Raw genomic sequence first — 19,463 nt, forward strand, 5'->3', positions numbered from 1 at the left:
CCTTACGGGAAAGTTGGGAAATGATTTTTAATGAGTTTGCTTTCAAGCGTACAATGATGATTAGGATTTAATGAGTGGAAAATCATTTGAAACAGTCAATTCCTAGGAGGTGATTAAGTGTATCATTTTATGGGCCATTTCGATAAGGGTGTTGGTGACATAAGGCAAGGGTTGAATGAGTGTGAAATTCGTAAACTTCGAAATGGTGTAAGGCAAGCAACATTCAATGTCTTTTCTTTAGTATTTATGCGTTTGATAGGGTAATTAATGTTAGATCACAAAATGCACTGAATAGAAAAGTGTATAACAGTCGCCTTAACATTGTATAACACTTTTAATTCTGTTGGTTGGATTAAAAATGAATAAAAACAGTAACTGAAAAAAATGAATAGAATTTAAATCTCCCCCTCCACGTCTTCCTACAGATGTAACTGAGGTTTCGTTCGCTTCCGAGACACACATCGAGCAACAGTCTGGCCTTTCCACCAAGGAGTACATCGTGATCGCGGTTTGCAGTTTGTGTTTGGGCCTGATCTACATTGCTTCGGTTTTTCTCTACATCCACATGAAGAAACGGAAGAGTAGATCGGGCTCGAACGATGATGGCAACGGGTTAAAGAATGACTACTCCACCTACCAGCAGAATGATCAGGTAACGTTCGGTGTCGGGATGGGTGCCGCCGTTAGCCCTTTCGGTGGACAGGCTCGGGCTAGCTTCATCGGACGCAATGCACTCGGTGGAAGCCAACGGCAGGGCGGTGGACCGACGATCGGTCCGCATCGGGGCCTGACGAGCGTGGGCTTGCACGCGGAAGAAATGGGCATCGTAAAGAACAATCCGCTGCTGAAACACTTCCCGAACCTGAGCGACAATTCGGGCTTCATTAGTGACAATTCCAATTCGGTGTCGGAGTTTGAGGATGATATAACGACCGACGTTGAGAAGCAGGTAGGTAACACAAGCCGGGCAAAAAAGATTCAGCATGGGGAGTAATCATGTTCTGTTCCGCTAATCGCAGATGCAAACCGGCAAACATCAGCCAAAAAACTTCTCAGGGCGTACCGAAATGGATGGCGAACTTCGCCTTCAGCAGCAGCAGCAGCTATCCCAGCAGTCCGCCCTGCTGCTTCATCATCACCATCATCTACAACAACAGCAGCACCAACACCAGCAGAATCCGCTGAGTACCGGCGGCCAGGATACGGAGTGCCTGCCCGAGGAAAATGTGTCCATTGTCGAAGAACTGAACAACGAAGAAAAGCTCGAAAGCATGAAGTCCATCGTGAACGGTACGATGCGCCGGAAGCTATACTTCAATCCCGCTTACTTCGAGCCACATCTTCTAGTTGTAAGTATTCGAGCTCGAGCTTCCCTTTCGATTGCAATTTTACTCACCGTATTTCTCTCTCTATCTCTGAATCTCCCGCTTTCCCTCAGTCACCTCCACCGGCAGCTATCGAATTTCTGAATAAGATCCGGGAAGTGATCACGATCGCCAAGTACAAGATGTCCTCGAAACGGTTTCAACCTTCGCTAAATATTATACCGGAGGAGCAGCAGCATGCAGCCGGATCGGAAACTTACGCCGCCGTACAGACTGCACCGGCTAGCCGTCGTAGCAGTTTGATTAGTTCCCGCAAGGATAGCTCACGGAAGAGCGCATGTTCGGGATGTCCCGGGTGTGAGAAGAAGGTAGCAACGTCCGATCCAGTTATGGTGCCGTCAAGCAACTGTAAGAATTGTGGCGACAAGCAGAACAGCATTCGCAAATGGTTGGAAGATGTGTCATCCACCCACGGAGACGGTATTGCCGAGGCAGATATCTATGATAGCAAATCGAATCTGCTTGCCAGTGGAGGAACATCGGAAACGGATGGTACGACTCCAACACCGAAAGCGGATGGAGCGGGCATCGCAAACCCTGCTTTCGTAGGTGATCAACCGTCAATGGAGTCACTCAAATCGCAAGATGATCGAACGGCCGCACCAGACTCTTTGCCGATTCGCCCGGACATTAAGAAGCAACCGAAAAGTCATCGACTATCGAAGGCGGGGAGTTTGCACAGCGACAGTTCGTCAACGTCGGACAATGAAACGATCGTAGCGAACAGTGTGAAGGAACGATCCTCGGTAGTACGCATACCGTCCGCCAGCAAATCGGTACGCTCGGACACTAGCTCAGCACCTAAAATTGTTTCTCATAGCTTGAAGACGGATTTGGTGAGTAAGATGAGTAAGTTCGGCCTGCAGGAAGGTGGTGGCGCGTTGATGAAAAACAGTAGTTTCATCTACGAGGAGAGTCGATCGGTTCAGTCAACAAACCAGGATCTGTACATCAAGAATACGAATAATTCGGTTGCGAATCTGGACACGAACAAGATGTACGATAAGCGGGATCTTTATAGCATCGCCGGAAGTGAGATCTACAACAATCCTCAGTTTGAGGCGTCACCGGTACTGTCACACAAGAAGTTATCGGTAACACACCCGGCTCATCATCATCATCACGGACATGACAAGAAGGCTCCAGCACAGAATGGTTCAGTAAGAGCACATGCCACTCCACCGTCAGCAGCCTTGGTGCCCCTCGCCGCCTCTTCCAGCAAGCGTCGACAGGAGGTACTGGATCAGTACGCAAACGTCAAACCGATGAAGCTGCGCAACATTAATCAGATGCCGGACATGGTGTACGAGGCACTTGCCATGGATCAGCGCAAGATTCGCTCGTGGTCCGAACGGCATGCTGATCGATTGCCAATGCCACAGCTGGAATCGATGGACTACAATGTCGACTCATCTGATAGCCGTTTTAGCAGTATCGATCGCCACGAACGCTACCGGAACGAGAAGTTCTTTCATGACTTCCTAAATTCGGACCAGGAATGCAATACGCTCGGGAATCGGTCCGGTAAGAACTCATACACCAAGTATCAACCGGACTCGCCGATCTATTCCCGCAAATCGCCCCACTATCTGATCGTGGATTACGAAACGGATAGCTTGGAGCGAGTTACCTCCAAGACACCGATGAGCTTCAATACCTCGACGACGAACAGTAGCGATCCCGGTTCGCAACCATCGCCCTCGCTCAGTACCGCTCTCCCACTGGAGGAGGAGGTCGAAATACGCAACGCCATATACGATCGGGTGGAGGGTTTTAGAAAGGATACTGACACGATCAAGACGGAACGCGAAGCCGTCAGTATCCGGTCCGATGAGTATGAAGACGTTCCGCAGACTTCGTCAGTGGGCAACGCACAGCTCAGTGTCGGTGGCAAGGCGAAGAAAAAGGTACCGAAGATCAAGTGTGACACGCCATTTCAGGGGAGCATCACGATCGAGGTGGAACACAGTCCCGACGATTGCGACTTGTCGGCGACGGACAGTGATCAGTTCGAGCCGGACACACTGGACCGTAAGCCGAAGAAGAATGGGCAAACGAAAGCTGCCGTAAGCCGTCATCGGAGCAATGTGTGGGAGAGTGAGCGGAGTGGGCGAGGTGAATGCGTTGGGATCGAGTCCAGTCTAACCTCACTGCCAGCGGATCTGAACAGTCACTTTGTGCTGAAAACTACCGGTTCGTTCAAGCACGAAACAAGCTTCGGTAGTTTGCGGGAGATCTACGAATCGAAGAACCCAAAAGCCACCGGCCCTCCGGCCATTCGAAGTTCGCTGAGCAACCTGTCCGAGTTGGATGTAAAGTCGGGGAAGTTGCTTACGCTCGAGACGAGACACTCGCGCCGTCAGCGTACGAATGTGGGCGATGCGTTAATACCGGCACCCAAGTTAGTCCCACCGGATTTGATCCCACCGGACATTGCCCGTCAGACTACCGTGTACGATCATCCACGGTTACAGCTGAAGAAGGTGGAGGATTATGGTATTGCACCGAAAAATTTGGCCTGCTGGAGCAATAGCGAGAAGTTGTCTAACCCACCGACGGGTCCGGCACCGAAGCCAAACTTCTGCACCCAAACCAGCGAGAACTACGAATCGATCAACAGCTTTACGGCAGAAAGTGACTCCACGCAGTTCACGGGTATCTCGGATAATGATCGTACGGCTTCTGGTGGTAGTTACGGTAGTAGTACGAGCAAAAATCGTAACTCTTCTTCGGGTAAGCTTCCCAACTACAGCCACGTTCACAAGAATCCTACCGAGCAGTCGCTCTACATCACGGAGAAGACGGAGTACGCGAGAATCGACGAGAAGCAGCGATCGCAGGAGGAGTTGAGTGGAATTTTAGAAAGCTACATGACGCTTGGAGAGATGAATAGCAAAAACTTCTTGCAGCAGGTGGACAGCAAGATCTACGATCTGCGCACTCGTCAGTCGCAACAGCAGCAACAGCATCAGCAGGTGATGAGCAAGGCAAAGTTCATCGAGGATATCGATAAGATCGAGGTACTGTCGACGAAAACGCTCTCCAACTACAGCTATCCGATCAATCGAAACGGGCCCTCGATCAACCCGAAGGATGCGGAAGATGAAAAACCATCCATTTACGACATCAGTGGACCGATTCCGATCGGAACCTCGCCCTCGGGTTCTCCCACCACAACGAAAGTTTTCCGAGTGGAGCTGAACCAATCCTCAAACGGTATGCAGATCGCTATGGGTCTAAGGGATCGCGTTAAAAAGTCGAAAGATTTGAAGAACGCATGGAAAAAGTTCATCGGAATAGCGACGGCTAAGTTTAACGGGAAGTCAGGTGATCCCGATCTAGAGAAGACATCCGATTCGTCCGACATACTCGAGAAGGACGAAGGCATATCATCGTTGATCGATGACTCATCCGGTAGTGGTGTGTATGGATCGCACTACCAGCAACAGCAGCAACAGCTGTTGCGTCCTCATCATCATCATCACCACCGGAAGTATTCTGTCCAGAGGCCAACTGCGGAGGACGGAGAAAAGCCATCAACGTCCAATCCACGCAACATCACGATCGTGCGGAGTAACTCACGATCAAGCACCAAGGAACAGGACAGCGGTTACATGAGTGCCGATTCGAGTGAGTCAAAGCTTAACGGCAAGAAGATCTACGAGCGATTTAACTTTAGCTCCCAATCCCCGGACGGCCCGGGCTCAGAAGGGCCAATCCTCGAGGAGAACAAGTACGAGATCTGTGCACTGCAGGAATCGAACGAAAAAGCTCCAGGAACTCCGGATGCTACCGGCACCAATCGTAGTGGATCGTCCACGGGTGGCTCTACTGCAGGTGGGTCCCGTGCGGACAAAGCAATCGCTCGTCCACGCTCACCACCACCACCACTTCCTCCACCGAATCCACCGCCACCACCACCACCAACGGCCACTATTCCGACGAAGAAACCATCCACCGGCGTACCGGGTGTCGCTGTGAAGGTGATCGAGAAACCTCACAGTAAACCACCACCACCGCCGTCACCACCTTCCACCTCCTCGCCCTCCTCATCGTTAACGACCATCGCACGGACTGTGGCCATAAATCGGGGCGAGATGGAAGCGGGTCCATCACATCAAAGACTCCAATCGCCTAATGGCGTGTTCTTCAACACTTCCGACGCGATCAGTGTCCGGGTGTACTCGTCCGATGATGAGAAGTTTGACGCTAGTGACGATGCATCCTGCATCTCGGATGATGACGATCTTGACTCCCATCTGGACGATATCTCCGAGTCTGGGGCGGAGAGTGTCGAAACGCATTCGGTCTTTTTCAAGAACATACGCAAACCGGCACATCTGTCGGTTGCCCCGAGTGGGGATCGTGCAATGGCAGCAGCAGTTCATTAAGGGAACCGCTGAAGCTTTTATGTAAATGCAATTCTTTGCTGCAATAGTTCGTGCAATAATGCTGTACTGTTAGCTAGTATTTTTTTCTTCTCTCCTCTGATGTAGCTTCAGTAGTAAGTAAGATTCTAGGCATTCTGTAAGGCCAACTCTGTACATTACATTCGACCCGGGGGGACACAACTGTTTGGCAGGGTCGCACACCGTTCGAGATTATTGAGTTATTGTACCTCCACAAGTATTGAGCTTATCCTTGAAGTCTGCTCGCTTCCTCACGTTTAGGAGTGCAGGTTGTGCATCCTTTCGATCGAAGCGGACACGTTGGATAGCCGTCTAGGTTAGGTTTTAGCATTAATCAGTAGACTAATTCAGTGGCAACTGTGCAATTTGATTTTAAGTATATTTTGTATGAATATTTATTTTTGAAGAGTGTGTGAGAGAGTGTGAGAAGGAATGTACGTTGAATTGAGTGTTGTTTGAGCAATTTTTCTTTCACTTAACTACTGTTGAGTTACTGGTGCATTTTCGCTTTGCCGTTTTCATCTTTGTTGTGTTTATGTTTTTTGTTTTTTTTTGCATTTAATTTATTTGTTATTGTTTACTTACTTTTTTATTTTTTACGTATTTTTAAAAATCCTCTTTTTGTTTAAAACATATTTAACTGAATGTTAAATATGTTTTAAACGGGTTTTAAAATTGAAAGCGAAAATGTAATCTGCTGTAGCATCGAATGTGATACGCGACCTGCATTTGCACGTCCTTTGCAATAATAAATGGCAATGTAAGTTTAGTTATGAAGAAGCAATTTTAGGTTTAACAATTCCGCAAGGAAATTCGTAATCGTAGAACGGATCCCCATCCAGTTCGGGTTGTTCGGGTCTCGTCTACATTACACACTAGGCCGGATATGTGCAATAAACTACAACAATCCGTGTTAAGGTTTACTAGTGTTAAGGAACACAGTGTACGCACGCAAGTCGTAACTGGAAGCGATACAATTGAACCTAACTCATAAGTCGATCGCTGGTGGGTAAGGTTGTGTTCTGTAAGTATGGTAAGGTATGGTAGTTGTAGCTTACATCACGGCTATAATACCAAAAATGGCTTACAAAACTGCTTTTGGCTATTAATATTGTAACCTTCGCCTAGCGTCTTTGCAACGTTGGCGAATAATCAACGTAGGTATAGGAGGTAGCGTTTTAAGTCAATTTTAACCCATCCGTGTTTTAATGGTTTAAGATACACTCTTTCAGTTAAGCGATTGCAAGCCGATACTCTATTCAAAAGAGATTTTCGGGCGACGTTAGCTTCATAAGTACCTGCCAAATTAAAAAAATATATATGTAAGGCGACCTGAGGTTTCCTCAGCGTTCCTTAACGCAATAGTAGCGAATAGTAGTTAAATTTGATAGCAATCTTAATATAATGCATATTTATTCAAATTTGTAGCGTGTCTTAATCGGCTGTTAGGAAATATCTTGTTAGAGTATTTAGATTTTTGTTCATAAACTGTTTCTTTTTCCTCAGTTTTTACTGTACTGTTTGTTTATCGTGAATGCCTTCTGTTTATAATATTATTGCAAACCAAGCAAGGTGCATTATTAGTGTCTGGTTAAGGTATAAAATTTATATAGTTAGTAGTACCATTGAGATGTGCTGTTTATGCAATGGAGAGGTGAAAGACAGGTTTTTGAATAGTGTCGTTTCCTGTAGTTTGTAAGTTTAGCTAAAATGCCTGAAGTTGCTCATCATTTCGACATTCGTAAGCTTACGGGCCGTGTACAGTGCTGGGCTCGGAGAACGAACGTAAGCGTTTTTTTTCCTTCTGATTGACCAATTTGTGTTTTAGCGAGTAAAAGACTTCTCCCATACGACTGTAATTGATTTTATGAAAATGAAACGAATAAAGAACTGTTTTTAATCATATAAAGTGTTTCATTATTTAAAAGCAACCTACATCCGAAGAGATATTGCTTTTTGATTCTGGAAGGATGGCCTTTTCCTCATCCGTGATGAAGAAGTAGTACGGCAGAGTACACGTGATGTTTAGTAGAACCACTGGTAAGCACTTCGTATATATGCGCTGCGTGGCAGCTAATGTAAATTAATGGGCGCATAAGTTCGAATTCAAGGCTCTGACTGGTGTTTTTGCAGTGATTAATTTTTTGACAATAATAATACAATAATAACAGGACAACATTGTTGCTATGGTTCACAATAGATTCACTCACCTGCAGCCACTTACCTTCTTACACAGTTCAGTTCAGTATTCTGTCCCAGGGCACCAAGCTAAGACGCGTCGCTGTGGTGTTTGATTCTCCTGATGTCAACAGGAATGCAAACATTCGCATCACCGGTGTTTGAGCTACATCCTCGTCGAACACCACACACGACACTACACTCAACACCGGCCACCACTTTACAACACACGCACACCAATTCCCATCGATCACCGCGTGCCCCAATTCGCGCGCCATTTTCACCAGCTCTTGCACAGAATTTCATATAATTTCATAGAACACAACGCGATCGCACGCTGAATGATTCCACCGTCATACCGAACCTAACGCTCGTTGAATTCACTAAATTGCACTATTGATCACTGTTGAGCTGCATTTAGCCAGCGACACATTTTTCACAGTTTTTTTTCACAAATAGGCGCCGATCTGTTCCGCCCAAGCGACAATATCCTCGCTTCTATCACGCTGAAATTACGCTTGGGGCCGCAAGTACCACCTTCGCTCTTCTATTCAAAACGGGCGAGGACTGCGCTCGTGTACCGATGAATTTTGACTACCTGCCATCGGGATCTGATTTCGATGTAGTGGTGCTTGCGGAAACCTGGCTAATATGGTGCTTGGCGTCCTCGCTATTCTTTGACGATAGTTTTTCGTGTATACCGCTATTGATTGATTGCCTTCAGTCTTTGGCGTCATGGTAATTCCTATTGTTTCGTTCGTCGAAAGAAAATGCTCGGCTTACAAATCCTCGACTTTTTTCTTATCATCGTGGCTTGTTTTCTCCCGCTGCATGCAGCAAATGTATCAATGCTTCGTGAATTGTAAGGCAGAGTCTATTCACTATGCTCGCCCAATCATTCTGGAGACAGTATCATACTCAATGACGGATTGGCCTATGCGCGGAGTTGGCGGCCGCCAGCAGCCTCGCCGGTAAAAAAATCCCTGTAGCCTTAGACTGATTAAACCAAATCTGTAACCCCTTTATTGGCCTCGATATCCATTGCTTTCTAGGGCCTCCGAAAAGCTTCATCCAACACTGATCATACTGCTTGGGGACTTCATTCAGCTTCGTTATGCGTCTCAATATCCCGTTTTGGTATTATGAGCCACGTACGAACTTTGTACGCTCCGATTTTTTAGAGCAGTGTTGTTGCCTCCTCATGCTCACCGATAGCCGTTTGCACCAAAAAACTGCGTACTGTGACTAACTGATCAGGTTCAGGTGATCCTGTGCCGACACTAGTAATGGGAGCTCCGAAGTGGAGTAATGAATCCACTCCGACACCGACGCATAAAAACAGGAGTATACTCTGGAATAAATCCGAGGAAAATTCGGAGTCAACTGCTGATTTCACTTCGGATTTAAAACCAAAATCGCTGTCAATTCCGGAGTGATCCCGCATTCTCCCAAACAAAAAAGTAATTGTTCTGTTACACAAATTTGTTTATTTGTTGATAACATTTTTTCCGGACTACTCCGGAGATTACTGCGAAGTAAACTCTGAATTACTTCGAAGCAAACTCCTTACTCCGGAATGTTCCGGAATATGTGCATTCTATTACCCATTAACAAATGAACGAATGTAGAACAAAATGACTGCCTTAAGGAAGCCATGTCCCCTTTGAATGTGAAATTAATTATACAATTATACAAGCACATTTACACATAGAGAAACGTTTAAAATTATATTTATTCGTCTAAGTTTTTTTTTTCGCAAACCCTGGCATCCACTCGCTTTCACACTAAACCTTGGGCTTCTTTGGTAGTGATCCGAACGCTGAAATAACGGTCCCTTTCGTACCGGTAGCCGTGGTTGTGAGCGTCTGCGGTAGTATGCCGGCTGGTTTCAGTGCATTCACCATAGCGACCGCAGCCGCCGCTCCCAGCATACCAGGTGCCGCTCCCAGCACGCCCGGCTGATCCCATTTTGATTTGCGCTTTTTCGACTCGTCCGGATCGACACGCTTGACGCCGGTCTGTATTTCCGTTTTGGTTGCTTCCTTGCGCGCTTTTTCTACCTTTTCCATTTCGATTTTCTGTGCCTTCGCCAGTTCCTCGTAGTATGACTCTTTGCCCCACTGGAAGGGATCAAATATTTCGGGCGGATAGTTTGTGCCCAGCTCGTTGATGTCACAGAAATGGATCAACTTTTCGTAGATGCTCGGGTTGCGAAACTCTTTGCGTTCCTGAATGATGCGGTTCGTGTCCATGTTGGAATTTTTCATCCGTTCGTGCAGTGCGGCAATTTTATCCTGCAGCTCCTGCGAACATTTGCCTTTCGGTTCGGGCGGCAAGCTAAAACCGTACAGTTTCGCCCGGTCTACCTTTTCCGGCGAAGGGCTTCGCTGTGGTTCGGGTTCGTGCTCGGATTCTACTGGTTCTTCTCGATCGCTGCGGGCCGGCGAGTTGTTTTCTTCGTCCGTATCAACTATCGTATCGTCGATGTAGCTAACGAGACGGAGGGCTTTCTTGCGCGGAGGCCCGGGTGTTCCATTGTCGCTGGCACCGCTTGGTTCAGCGGATTTGAAGGGAAGGCTAGCAGTGTTTGTTTGGGTCACAGGTGTGCCAGAGCTTTCGGACATCTCCCGCAGTGGTGTTTGCTGGCGGGAACGGATCTAGAGTGGAAAAAGAGCAAGGTTGTTACATCTATATACCAGACACTTCCTACACGAGACAACAAACCTGTGACACGGAACTTCCTCCTTCGGATTGAGGAGAATCATCGTCGGAACGACGATCTTCTTCATTTTCGGAATCTGTATAAGTGGCGGTAAGTGATGCAAGGGCCGAATTTTTCGAACTCATCGTGTAAAACTATTTAAATACTCTATATTTTAGGATTTTTCGTTTTCAATGCACGGAATGTTTTGTTTGCACGCACTGCTTCTTTTGTTTACAGCATTTTATTTTGACAGTTCCGTACAGTTGACGGAACACCAGAACATTACAACAGTCGTATGTGGTTCTAAAATTGGCTAAACCTAGAGAATGAAATTATAAAACGAAATTAAATATTAAATTAATGCTTTAAATGTACTTAAAACATGATTTACGATCGGTCCAGCGTATACAATAATATACAGAGCTCGGGCCACGGAAGATTTCAAAATGAAGATTTTAGGTTCTCATAAATGTTTTTTTTTTGTCAAAATGCGGTCTCAAAATTTTCGCTTTTGAGAGCCTGGCGCAAATAGAGTATCGATTTCTACAGTTTGAAATTTTCCGTGGGCCTTTTCGTGACCGATTTATTATACGCTTTTGACAATACGGCGCAGGCCGTCATACTTAAAATATATAAAAAGACTAATATGCTTTTTATTTGCAATTTTAGCTAAAACCAGATATTCTTTCAACACAAGAAAGATTATGAAGGAGTCATTCAGACAGCGCACATTAGATTAACTTTCTTTTATTTGATCAAGAATTACCTGGATATCGTGTTTCATAGTTGACTATCGTCCGGATGATACAGCTCTCCTATCAAACGGTAGATGTATGAAGGAGCGTTCGAGCCACTAAAAAAAGGATAAATGATTAAAGTCTATTCTCTATCTGTCTAGAGCTCTTGGCATACTTATTCGTCACAAACAGTGTCACCAGTTCCGGTGGTACGTAATCAAACAGCGGATTGTATGCTTTTGTGAACCTTGAAGCCAAACTTTTGAACGGTAGTACCGCTTCCGTATTGCCCAGAATGTTGAAATCACCCTGCTCGTAATTGCACAGATGCACCGGAGTTAGTTTGTACGTCGGCGCAAGCACAATCACGGGCACAGAAAAGTGTTTCGCCGAAAGTGCTAAGCTGTACGTGCCACAAACCGCCTGTAGTCCACCATTAGCCAGCACCGAATGCGTACCGATGATGATCTTATTGATGCGTGACATGATCGCAAAGATTGCCGCATCGGAAATGAGTGTTGTTTGTATCTTGGCCCGTCCCAGGTTAGCTGCCAACTGTTGACCACGACAATCCGGTGCACACTCCACCACTACCACCTCGATCGGTCGAGTTTCGGCTGCTTTACGCAAGAATTTTTCAACCGCACGCGAGTACCCGATCGTCATGATCAGTTCCGCTGAATGAATGTGTTCAGCTGCTTGGGCAGATATCGAATCGCCCGTCGTTTCTAGCTCCGTTTCTATTTCCGACAAATGGTCCACTAGGGCATTCTTTAACCCAGGCATCGGTTTCGAGTAATCGTCCCGTTCCGGGTCGGCTGCCTGTGTTACCAGCTTGTGAAGTGAAAGGATACTTTGACCATCGTCGAAATGCACCACCCGAGAGGAATCATACTCTTCGCGTACTATTTTCATCACGCGCCGAATGCTGTTTGCTACGACGATATCGTGCGGGAGTGCCTCGGCCAAGAAGCGACCTTGCGTGCGAATGAGCGAGAGTAGTTCTTCAGCCGTGTTCCATTGTTTTTTCGACACCAGATCCATCAACAGCTGGAGGGTTTTCGTGGCAAGCTTAAGCGATCCAGTGATTTTGCTGTTTGGTGAAAGCTATGATGAAGTTTAGGTTAACAGAGAAACGGGTTTGGGTTCTTACCGGAGGCGAACATCCTGAATATATTCAGCAATTCCTTCGACTGGGAAGACAGAAGAATCCTTTCCTAATTCCTTCATTTTGTGCGGGTTCTCTTTTCCTCTGTTTTTGTTCTGCAGCACTGTGCTGTGGATTTTGTTGACGTTTTCTTGGAAGAATAAAGCGGCCGTCTACACGGTGCCATTTCAAGAAGGCTTCAAACTGTCAGTTCAGCTGTCATAACATTGAATCGTGTGCACGAGGCTTAAGCGCGCTCTTGCGTCTCAAATTCATAACAAAACACAAAGAAACAATAATCTTTTTTAGCAAGAACTGCTCTTTCGGATTTATAAATCATTCTGGAGGTTCTAAAAACGATTAACTAACAAACACTAGCAGAATTTCGGTTTTCACTCTCATCGTGCACGTGTTGAAGAAGAAACGGTACTACTAGTGATTCACGAAAGCGAGACGAAAATGTCCGCCTCTGGACCCACATCGTTGATATCGACGGCTGGTGATGAATCGTTTGATTTCCTGTTTAAAATCGTACTAATCGGAGACTGCGGCACCGGCAAAACATGCATCGTGCAGCGATTCAAATCAGGCAACTTTATCGAAAGCCACGGCAACACGATCGGCGTCGACTTCTCGATGAAAGCCGTTTCCGTCGATGGGAAGAAGGTTAAGGTAAGATAAGAACGGTGCACGCTAATCCCACCGGAGGAGGCCAAAGGGCAGTTGCAGCAATATTCATCATACCACGCGACGCATTATTCTTAATCACCTCGTTTTTATTTTAGCTACAAATATGGGACACCGCGGGCCAGGAACGTTTTCGTACGATTACGCAAAGCTATTACCGATCTGCTAACGGTGTTTTAATTGGTGCGTAGCGTTATCGAAAATGGAACTGAACGAACAGGTGTGCAACAGTCTCATTGTTCGACAATTTTCTTTTTTCTTAGTGTACGACATCACCAAACGATCATCGTTTCTCAGTCTGCAACGATGGATCGACGAGGTGCGAAGGTACACGGCCTCCAATGTGATGATCTTCGTGATAGGCAACAAATCGGACCTGGACTCGATACGGGAGGTGGAGTTTTCCGAAGCCCAAAACCTGTGCCAGTACATCCCCGAGGTGATGTTCGTGATGGAAACGTCGGCAAAGGACAATCGCTGCATCGATGATGCATTTATGACGCTGGCAACTGAACTAAAGGTTCGAAAGTTCATCTTTTCGATGACCCTACACACCTTCAGGGACACTTTAACTTGCAATTACACAATTCGCTTTGTTCATTACAGAGGCGCCACGATGGAATCAATGCAACGGAGGACGAAGAAGGCATTACGCTAGGTCAGAGCAAAAGCTTATCAACTAATTCGTGCAACGCGCTGTGCAATTTGGCGTGAACAGCGTAAATTATCGCCGAACAAACGCTACTCCGGTACCTGGCCAATGCCCAAGGACCATTGCGAACCAGAACTGTTTGACGGCCGAGCAGTTGAAACAATTTGAAGCTAATTAATCCATCCTATAATTTGAATCAACGATTGAAATATGCCACTGTTAATGCCATTGTTTTAAGCAATTCAGCAAACCACAACATCAGCAGCATGGTGTCTGCGTTAGTCTGTAAGGTACCTTAAACTAATCTGTTGCTGTTCAATGGCTATGTTTTCAAAATCTCTTCCTCCCTATTCTTTCGCAGACCCGTAGGCCATTGAATGGCGACGAAGGTGACACAGTTTTCCTGTACATAATTGGCATGGTACATGTGTGTTAACTAATGAGTAGTTACATTGACATTAAACATTAGCTTTTCATCTAATTGCGCCCTATTCTCGAACATAAAGAAACTCTCAGCAAGTAAGTGAGCGTCGAGTTGAATACGTATAATTAGAACACAAGTAAATATTTTATATGATCTATTTATTTATTTGAAGAACTCTTAGAATGAAACTATTTTAACAAGAAAAAAACAGTTATGTAAATATAAAAGCTATTTTAACTGCTCCCCTTCGGTAGCGAAAATCATTTTTGTTATTTTTTTAGAATATAAGCTGTACCGCATGGTTTTTGTAATCGCTGATGACAATTTCCCAATCTTTGCTAACACAAATGCCCGAAATCCAGTTAAATTTACCCGCAGAATCACCCCGTGAACCGAGCGCGGTAACAAATTGCCCGTTTGGGCGATAGACCAGTATCTTTGCATTACCTCCATCACCCACAAGGATGAATCCGGCCGGATCGACCCCGATCACCTCCGGATACTGGAACTGTCCGTTGATTGTACCGGTTTGGCCGAATTCTTGCAACTGTTCGCCGTACTTGCTGAACAGCTTCACCCTACGATTGCCAGCGTCCAGTACCAGTATGGCGTCTTTCTGCACGGCAATGTCGGTAGGATTCTTCAGATCAACCATCCGGGAGGATATCTTCGCCTGCGATCCCTTAACGAGCTGATCCTTTGTGAGGCGTCCGAATTGGGAGTGGACCTTACCGTCGGTACTGCTGAGACACTGTGTGAAGGTAAGACGAAACCCCATCAGCTATTAACTAGGATGTTTATTAACTCCTCTCACCTGTATTCTATCGTTGCCAGTGTCGCACACGAAAATGATTCCATTCGTGCAGAAAGCGATCCCTTCCGGTGATCTTAGTTGACCAGCCTGATCACCCTTGGAACATAGTTTTCGTAGCAGCTGACCTTCCTGGGAAAACACAAAGATGCAGTGCTTCCACTTGTCCGTTACAAACAGTTCCTTCCGGTCTGGATCGAACGTGATTCCTTGTGGATAGCTAAGGTCTTCGTTCGTTATCTTCTGCACGATGTGGCCATTAGTTCTGGTTAATAAACAGTTTTTGTATCGGTAAGTATTAGTAATAGAAATTTAAATATAATTACCGCCAGACATTACTTATCTATTCCGAAAATGATACGACATTCGGATCCTGCGACATAAAGCAGTGGCTTCTCCAACCCTTCATGGTTCCAGGGAGCAAAACCAACACCGGTCGGTCGTTGACAGTGATTCCACAGTAGTCTGGGTTTGTACACGTGGCCTCTAAAAGTTTGGAAAATCAGTCCAGAGTTAATAGCGTCTATTTGACACTTAAAACATAACCTACTTGTAAAACTGAGTTACCGAAGCCTCAGATGAATTCGGATGCAGCTGATGCTTGGGCGTAGATTTGATACTGGAACTATGCTTAACGGTTGGTGTAGTTTGCGTGTCATATATCGACTCCACCTTCAATGTATCCTGTGGAAGAAAGCTTCTATAATTACAACGCATCCTAACCCCTTTCTTCTGACGTTTTTACTACCCGATTAAAAATGACACGCTCCCGTCCCCACAGCGAAACCTCCTCCAGTATAACCGACATGTCCTTGTGCAACTTCAGATACAACTGGACTGGATCAACTGATCCCACAATCGGCCGGCAAATCGATACCAGTAGCTGGTCAATTTTCTCCCTCACCAGTTCGTGCGAACAAACCGCATCGTTTAGTATTCCTTGCGATGAGTCTTTGGGCGATGAGTTGGGTGGTTCGTTCATATAGATTGACGTATTCGCGTAAATCAGTAGCCCGCACGGGCATGACACATTTGGTGCGATATTTTGTTGTGGCGTGAAATGAAAATGCAACAGCAAAAAGGGACAACTAATAATGAGCAAAAGCACAGTGTAGAACGTGCGGCGCATCGGTAAGGAAGCGTCTGGCAAGCATTGCACAAAAGCGATCCAATTCCGGTAGCTACGCATGACTCCTGGAGAAAGGGTAGTAGAATGGCAATATTCACAAAAGAAAGTACAATCAATTTCACCTAATAGTTTCGCTTGTTGCTGTTGAAGGGCGTGTATTTTGTCGCGAAAACAAACCATTATCTCGTCGTTGATCTCGGAAAAGCGGCTCTGAAAGCATGCGAGAAGAGTTATTGGTGAAGATGGGGGGCGAATGTGTGACGTACATTTGCATAAATGATTGTTTGTTCACTTGTGTTAATATGTTAGTATTCTAAGCCAGACCTTCCGAACACGATGTTGCTGGTAGAGAACGGCTCCAGCATTGTAAAGCGAACCGTTCACTCAAAAAGCTAAATTATGTGTGACTCTTGCATTTGTATAGCGAACTAAAACTGGAGAGTAAAGAAAACTTGAAAGCAGCATTCGAGATTTTACGCTGAAAAATTCAAAAATGGCGCCAAATATAATTTAAATATTTCATCGAGAATCTTTGCTCACGTGCGCTGAAATTTAAAATGCTTGTGGAATTTCGAGACTCCGTTTCAAACCTAACCTAATTTATTAGCACATATCATACGGCCCAGTTTGTACGAATTTTTTTTAACATTCTACCCCACGGAGTAAGTCATCCGCCTTACATTGATTGGAACAATTTCACCGCAAAACAATCGATCGGAACTTTCGTTTCGGTGGAAGCATTGTGGTTTTGCAACCATTCCCCTATCGACAACATATGGCGCATTTTTGTGTCCGGGCCACGGTCGGAAGCAATACTTTGCATTCGCAATGAGTCAATCGAAAGGCAACGCCGAAAGTAGCGCCCGCATCGATAGCAAACGGATCAAGCAGCGGTAGATTAACGGTCATTTCCATGCCGCGCACGTGCGCGACTATTTTCAAATTCACGCGCTACCAGAGCTACGAACGGTGGGGACCTGCAGCTACTTTAAAACTCACTCATTGACCAAATATGAAGGAAAGTTAATTTCTTACATTAAATAACCACCGTTTGCAAATGTGCGCCTGATAAGAAAACACATGCGCCACTCGTTTTTGACAAGACATCTATTTTTTTTTTGTTCACCAATATGAAGCCTCTGCTACAAATCCGTCAATCAGATCCGCCTGTACCTACTTTCTTCCGTTGCAGATTTAAAAAAGATAGTGCTCGTGCGCGGTGCATTCGAACGATCATCCGTGACCGGCTTCAGCGTTTGTACTGCTTGACGATCGAATGATAAGACAACATTTTTGTCATCCACCGTGACCTTATTTTCACTCTCGATCACACGAATGGCGTGTGCACACTTTTGGCCATCAAAATTGCTCTATTCGCAACCTTACGGTTGTCCTTTCTTCCAGGCAAGGTTAAAGCGGTGCCGTGATGTTTGATTCCTTTTTTTTTTGGCGGAAGAAGACGCGTTTTGATGCTTCAATCTCCGGCAACACCAAGTATTAGTCCTGGCGTTTGATTTTTGGACTGGGCACGCCACCCAACTTTGCCCAGGGCATGGTGAGCCGGTTTTTTATTTTACCTTTAATTTCACTTACCTTATATTCGATCATTTTATGATTCAATTTTTGGATGGCCGACTTTAGCTGACCCTCGAGCTGGCCGACTTGTCGCCCCAGCTCATCCACGTGAGCGAGCCAACAGATTGCGCACAGCATCTGCAAACGAAAACGAAAATGGCGTGCATTCATTTTCGGCCGTGCTAATGATACGTGTTCTCGTTTTGTTATCAATTTTGTGTGCGTTTTTTTGTTTGATAGCTGAAAGATCAACACGCAAGAACTTGTTTTGTTTGGCAATTTTCTTTTAAAGGGTACACCCGAAGTTTGCAATCCAATTAAGAGGCCGCATACCTTCTACGGGATATTAAAAAGACACGGATCGATTCGTGCTGGATGGCATGCGATTCCGGTTTCAAGAATTTCTTTAATTTTTTTTCAATTTACTTATTACTCTTTTCGTGGGAAAAAAGGTATTTATCAAACAAAATTTTGTTTCAAGATAGGAATAAAAAGGTATACAAAAAAAATAAATTTATAAATAAAAAAGTCAAAACATAGTTAAAAGTTTTTCAAATAACAAAACTTATTTTTTTTTTATAATTGATTATGACGTTCCAGTGCCATATTGTCCACACCGCTTGTGTTGAACAAATTCTATAATCATATCGATAAGGCATTTCCTCCTTATTCCTTGCCTTATCCCGTGCATACTTGGTTAACTGAAAATTAAATACTAAAATACTAAATAAAGCAAACACTACGATTTTTTAAAATAGATAAAAAAAATTAGATAACTACAAAAAACCATAACCGAGTATGCCCGGGATAAGACAAAGAATAAGGAGGAAATGCCTTATAAATCTGTGAAAATCTATTCAACACAAGCGGTGTTGACAATACGGCACTGGACCGTAATAATCAATTGTAAATAAATAAATAAATAAATAAATAAATACAAAACAACTTCAAACTTCAAAGAAAAGAACAAAAAAGTCAACAGCAACTCACCGACATACAGTGATCACATTTGTGGAGAGCCGTTTCCGAAACAGTTTGACACTTGGAGCACTGTAGAGTTGGGGCCACGTTCTGAAAATGCATAAGAAGAAAAAATACCAGAAAAACATCATCATTCTGGATACAAATTGCGTTCCGTGCCTTAGATAACGGGAGAATGTTTTCCTCCCCATCATTCCAAAAAGCATGATAAGTGACCAATTAATTGGTGGTCAACATAATGTCGCTGATAAGATGAACGCTTACATTCTCCAACTGATAGCTCCCGACTGGTGTTGGAGGAGCAAGCGAAGATGGACAGGAAGGTGCTGGCTGCATCATCTGCAGCATGTTGTCGATGTGCAGGTTCGATGGAAGGGCGGTTAGATCCGGATCCTTGAGAAGTTGCTTAGTGCCACAGGTAACACATCCGATGTAGCCTGTGGGTAATGAAATTCGCTAGAGTTTGGATAATCAAATCCTAAAGTTACATAGAGAATTCTTACTCTTATCGGCTTGTCTGTGAAGATTCTCTTCCAAACATTCAAGACAGAATGTATGCTGACAGTTTAACATCTTTGGCACCGTAAGACGAAGCTCACAAAGTCCACAGATCAATAGTTGTTCGATGGTTTTGGACATGTGTT

The 19,463-nt window shown here is 45.0% G+C and overlaps 5 protein-coding genes across 6 annotated transcripts in view; 2 read left to right on the top strand and 3 right to left on the bottom strand.

Moving 5' to 3' along the window:
* LOC126561023 (uncharacterized) overlaps positions 1 to 5,776 on the top strand; it is a 39,180-nt gene extending 33,404 nt beyond the window's left edge. The window contains exons 7-9 of the mRNA XM_050216972.1: positions 426 to 949; positions 1,020 to 1,349; positions 1,439 to 5,776. Of these exons, the coding sequence (XP_050072929.1) occupies positions 426 to 949; positions 1,020 to 1,349; positions 1,439 to 5,776 (5,192 nt within the window). The remainder of the gene's footprint in view (positions 1 to 425; positions 950 to 1,019; positions 1,350 to 1,438) is intronic.
* Positions 5,777 to 7,626: 1,850 nt separating this feature from the next.
* On the bottom strand, positions 7,627 to 12,657 carry LOC126562516 (translation initiation factor eIF-2B subunit beta). Of its 2 annotated transcripts, XM_050219052.1 has the most exons (4): positions 12,567 to 12,657; positions 11,589 to 12,506; positions 11,443 to 11,529; positions 7,627 to 7,684 (listed from the first exon to the last, which is right to left on the bottom strand). In XM_050219052.1, exons 1-3 carry the CDS (start codon positions 12,641 to 12,643, stop codon positions 11,457 to 11,459), a joined length of 1,068 nt encoding a protein of 355 aa, XP_050075009.1. In that variant the 5' UTR covers positions 12,644 to 12,657; the 3' UTR covers positions 7,627 to 7,684; positions 11,443 to 11,456. The 2 variants fall into 2 exon arrangements, with proteins under 2 accessions (XP_050075009.1, XP_050075008.1); XM_050219051.1 differs by lacking the exon at positions 7,627 to 7,684 and having other exon boundaries at positions 11,422 to 11,529.
* Positions 9,757 to 10,853, bottom strand: LOC126562581 (SAP30-binding protein). The gene is made up of 2 exons (XM_050219130.1): positions 10,697 to 10,853; positions 9,757 to 10,629 (listed from the first exon to the last, which is right to left on the bottom strand). The coding sequence occupies exons 1-2, from the start codon at positions 10,817 to 10,819 to the stop codon at positions 9,757 to 9,759; spliced, it is 996 nt and encodes a 331-aa protein (XP_050075087.1). The 5' UTR covers positions 10,820 to 10,853.
* A 339-nt stretch (positions 12,658 to 12,996) lies between the features above and the next one.
* Positions 12,997 to 13,991, top strand: LOC126562974 (ras-related protein Rab-43). The gene is made up of 4 exons (XM_050219582.1): positions 12,997 to 13,232; positions 13,346 to 13,430; positions 13,511 to 13,767; positions 13,854 to 13,991. Exons 1-4 carry the CDS (start codon positions 13,020 to 13,022, stop codon positions 13,959 to 13,961), a joined length of 663 nt encoding a protein of 220 aa, XP_050075539.1. The 5' UTR covers positions 12,997 to 13,019; the 3' UTR covers positions 13,962 to 13,991.
* A 609-nt stretch (positions 13,992 to 14,600) lies between these two features.
* On the bottom strand, positions 14,601 to 19,461 carry LOC126561884 (RING finger protein nhl-1-like). Its single transcript, XM_050218245.1, has 10 exons — positions 19,323 to 19,461; positions 19,084 to 19,256; positions 18,829 to 18,909; positions 17,857 to 17,976; positions 16,386 to 16,473; positions 15,883 to 16,085; positions 15,685 to 15,818; positions 15,474 to 15,620; positions 15,138 to 15,399; positions 14,601 to 15,074 (listed from the first exon to the last, which is right to left on the bottom strand). Exons 1-10 carry the CDS (start codon positions 19,456 to 19,458, stop codon positions 14,601 to 14,603), a joined length of 1,818 nt encoding a protein of 605 aa, XP_050074202.1. The 5' UTR covers positions 19,459 to 19,461.
* Between the last annotated feature and the right edge of the window lie 2 nt (positions 19,462 to 19,463).

Source organism: Anopheles maculipalpis, chromosome 3RL (assembly GCF_943734695.1).
Source record: "Anopheles maculipalpis chromosome 3RL, idAnoMacuDA_375_x, whole genome shotgun sequence".
NCBI lineage: Eukaryota > Metazoa > Arthropoda > Insecta > Diptera > Culicidae > Anopheles > Anopheles maculipalpis.

What these genes read in the sequence shown, in the direction of transcription:
- LOC126562581 (XM_050219130.1), bottom strand. Translation starts at nt 10,819, where the DNA reads ATGAGTTCGAAAAATTCGGCCCTTGCATCACTTACCGCCACTTATACA. An exon ending in GAGGAAGTTCCGTGTCACAG is followed by an intron (nt 10,630 to 10,696) that starts GTTTGTTGTCTC and finishes TTTCCACTCTAG; the next exon opens with ATCCGTTCCCGCCAGCAAAC.
- LOC126562516 (XM_050219052.1), bottom strand. Translation starts at nt 12,643, where the DNA reads ATGAAGGAATTAGGAAAGGATTCTTCTGTCTTCCCAGTCGAAGGAATT. An exon ending in ATTCAGGATGTTCGCCTCCG is followed by an intron (nt 12,507 to 12,566) that starts GTAAGAACCCAA and finishes TTCACCAAACAG; the next exon opens with CAAAATCACTGGATCGCTTA. An exon ending in ACACTGTTTGTGACGAATAA is followed by an intron (nt 11,530 to 11,588) that starts GTATGCCAAGAG and finishes TCCTTTTTTTAG; the next exon opens with TGGCTCGAACGCTCCTTCAT.
- LOC126561884 (XM_050218245.1), bottom strand. Translation starts at nt 19,458, where the DNA reads ATGTCCAAAACCATCGAACAACTATTGATCTGTGGACTTTGTGAGCTT. An exon ending in GGAGCTATCAGTTGGAGAAT is followed by an intron (nt 18,910 to 19,083) that starts GTAAGCGTTCAT and finishes ATGCATTTTCAG; the next exon opens with AACGTGGCCCCAACTCTACA. An exon ending in AATGTGATCACTGTATGTCG is followed by an intron (nt 17,977 to 18,828) that starts GTGAGTTGCTGT and finishes TTTCGTTTGCAG; the next exon opens with ATGCTGTGCGCAATCTGTTG.
- LOC126562974 (XM_050219582.1), top strand. Translation starts at nt 13,020, where the DNA reads ATGTCCGCCTCTGGACCCACATCGTTGATATCGACGGCTGGTGATGAA. An exon ending in TGCTAACGGTGTTTTAATTG is followed by an intron (nt 13,431 to 13,510) that starts GTGCGTAGCGTT and finishes CTTTTTTCTTAG; the next exon opens with TGTACGACATCACCAAACGA. An exon ending in CGCTGGCAACTGAACTAAAG is followed by an intron (nt 13,768 to 13,853) that starts GTTCGAAAGTTC and finishes TGTTCATTACAG; the next exon opens with AGGCGCCACGATGGAATCAA.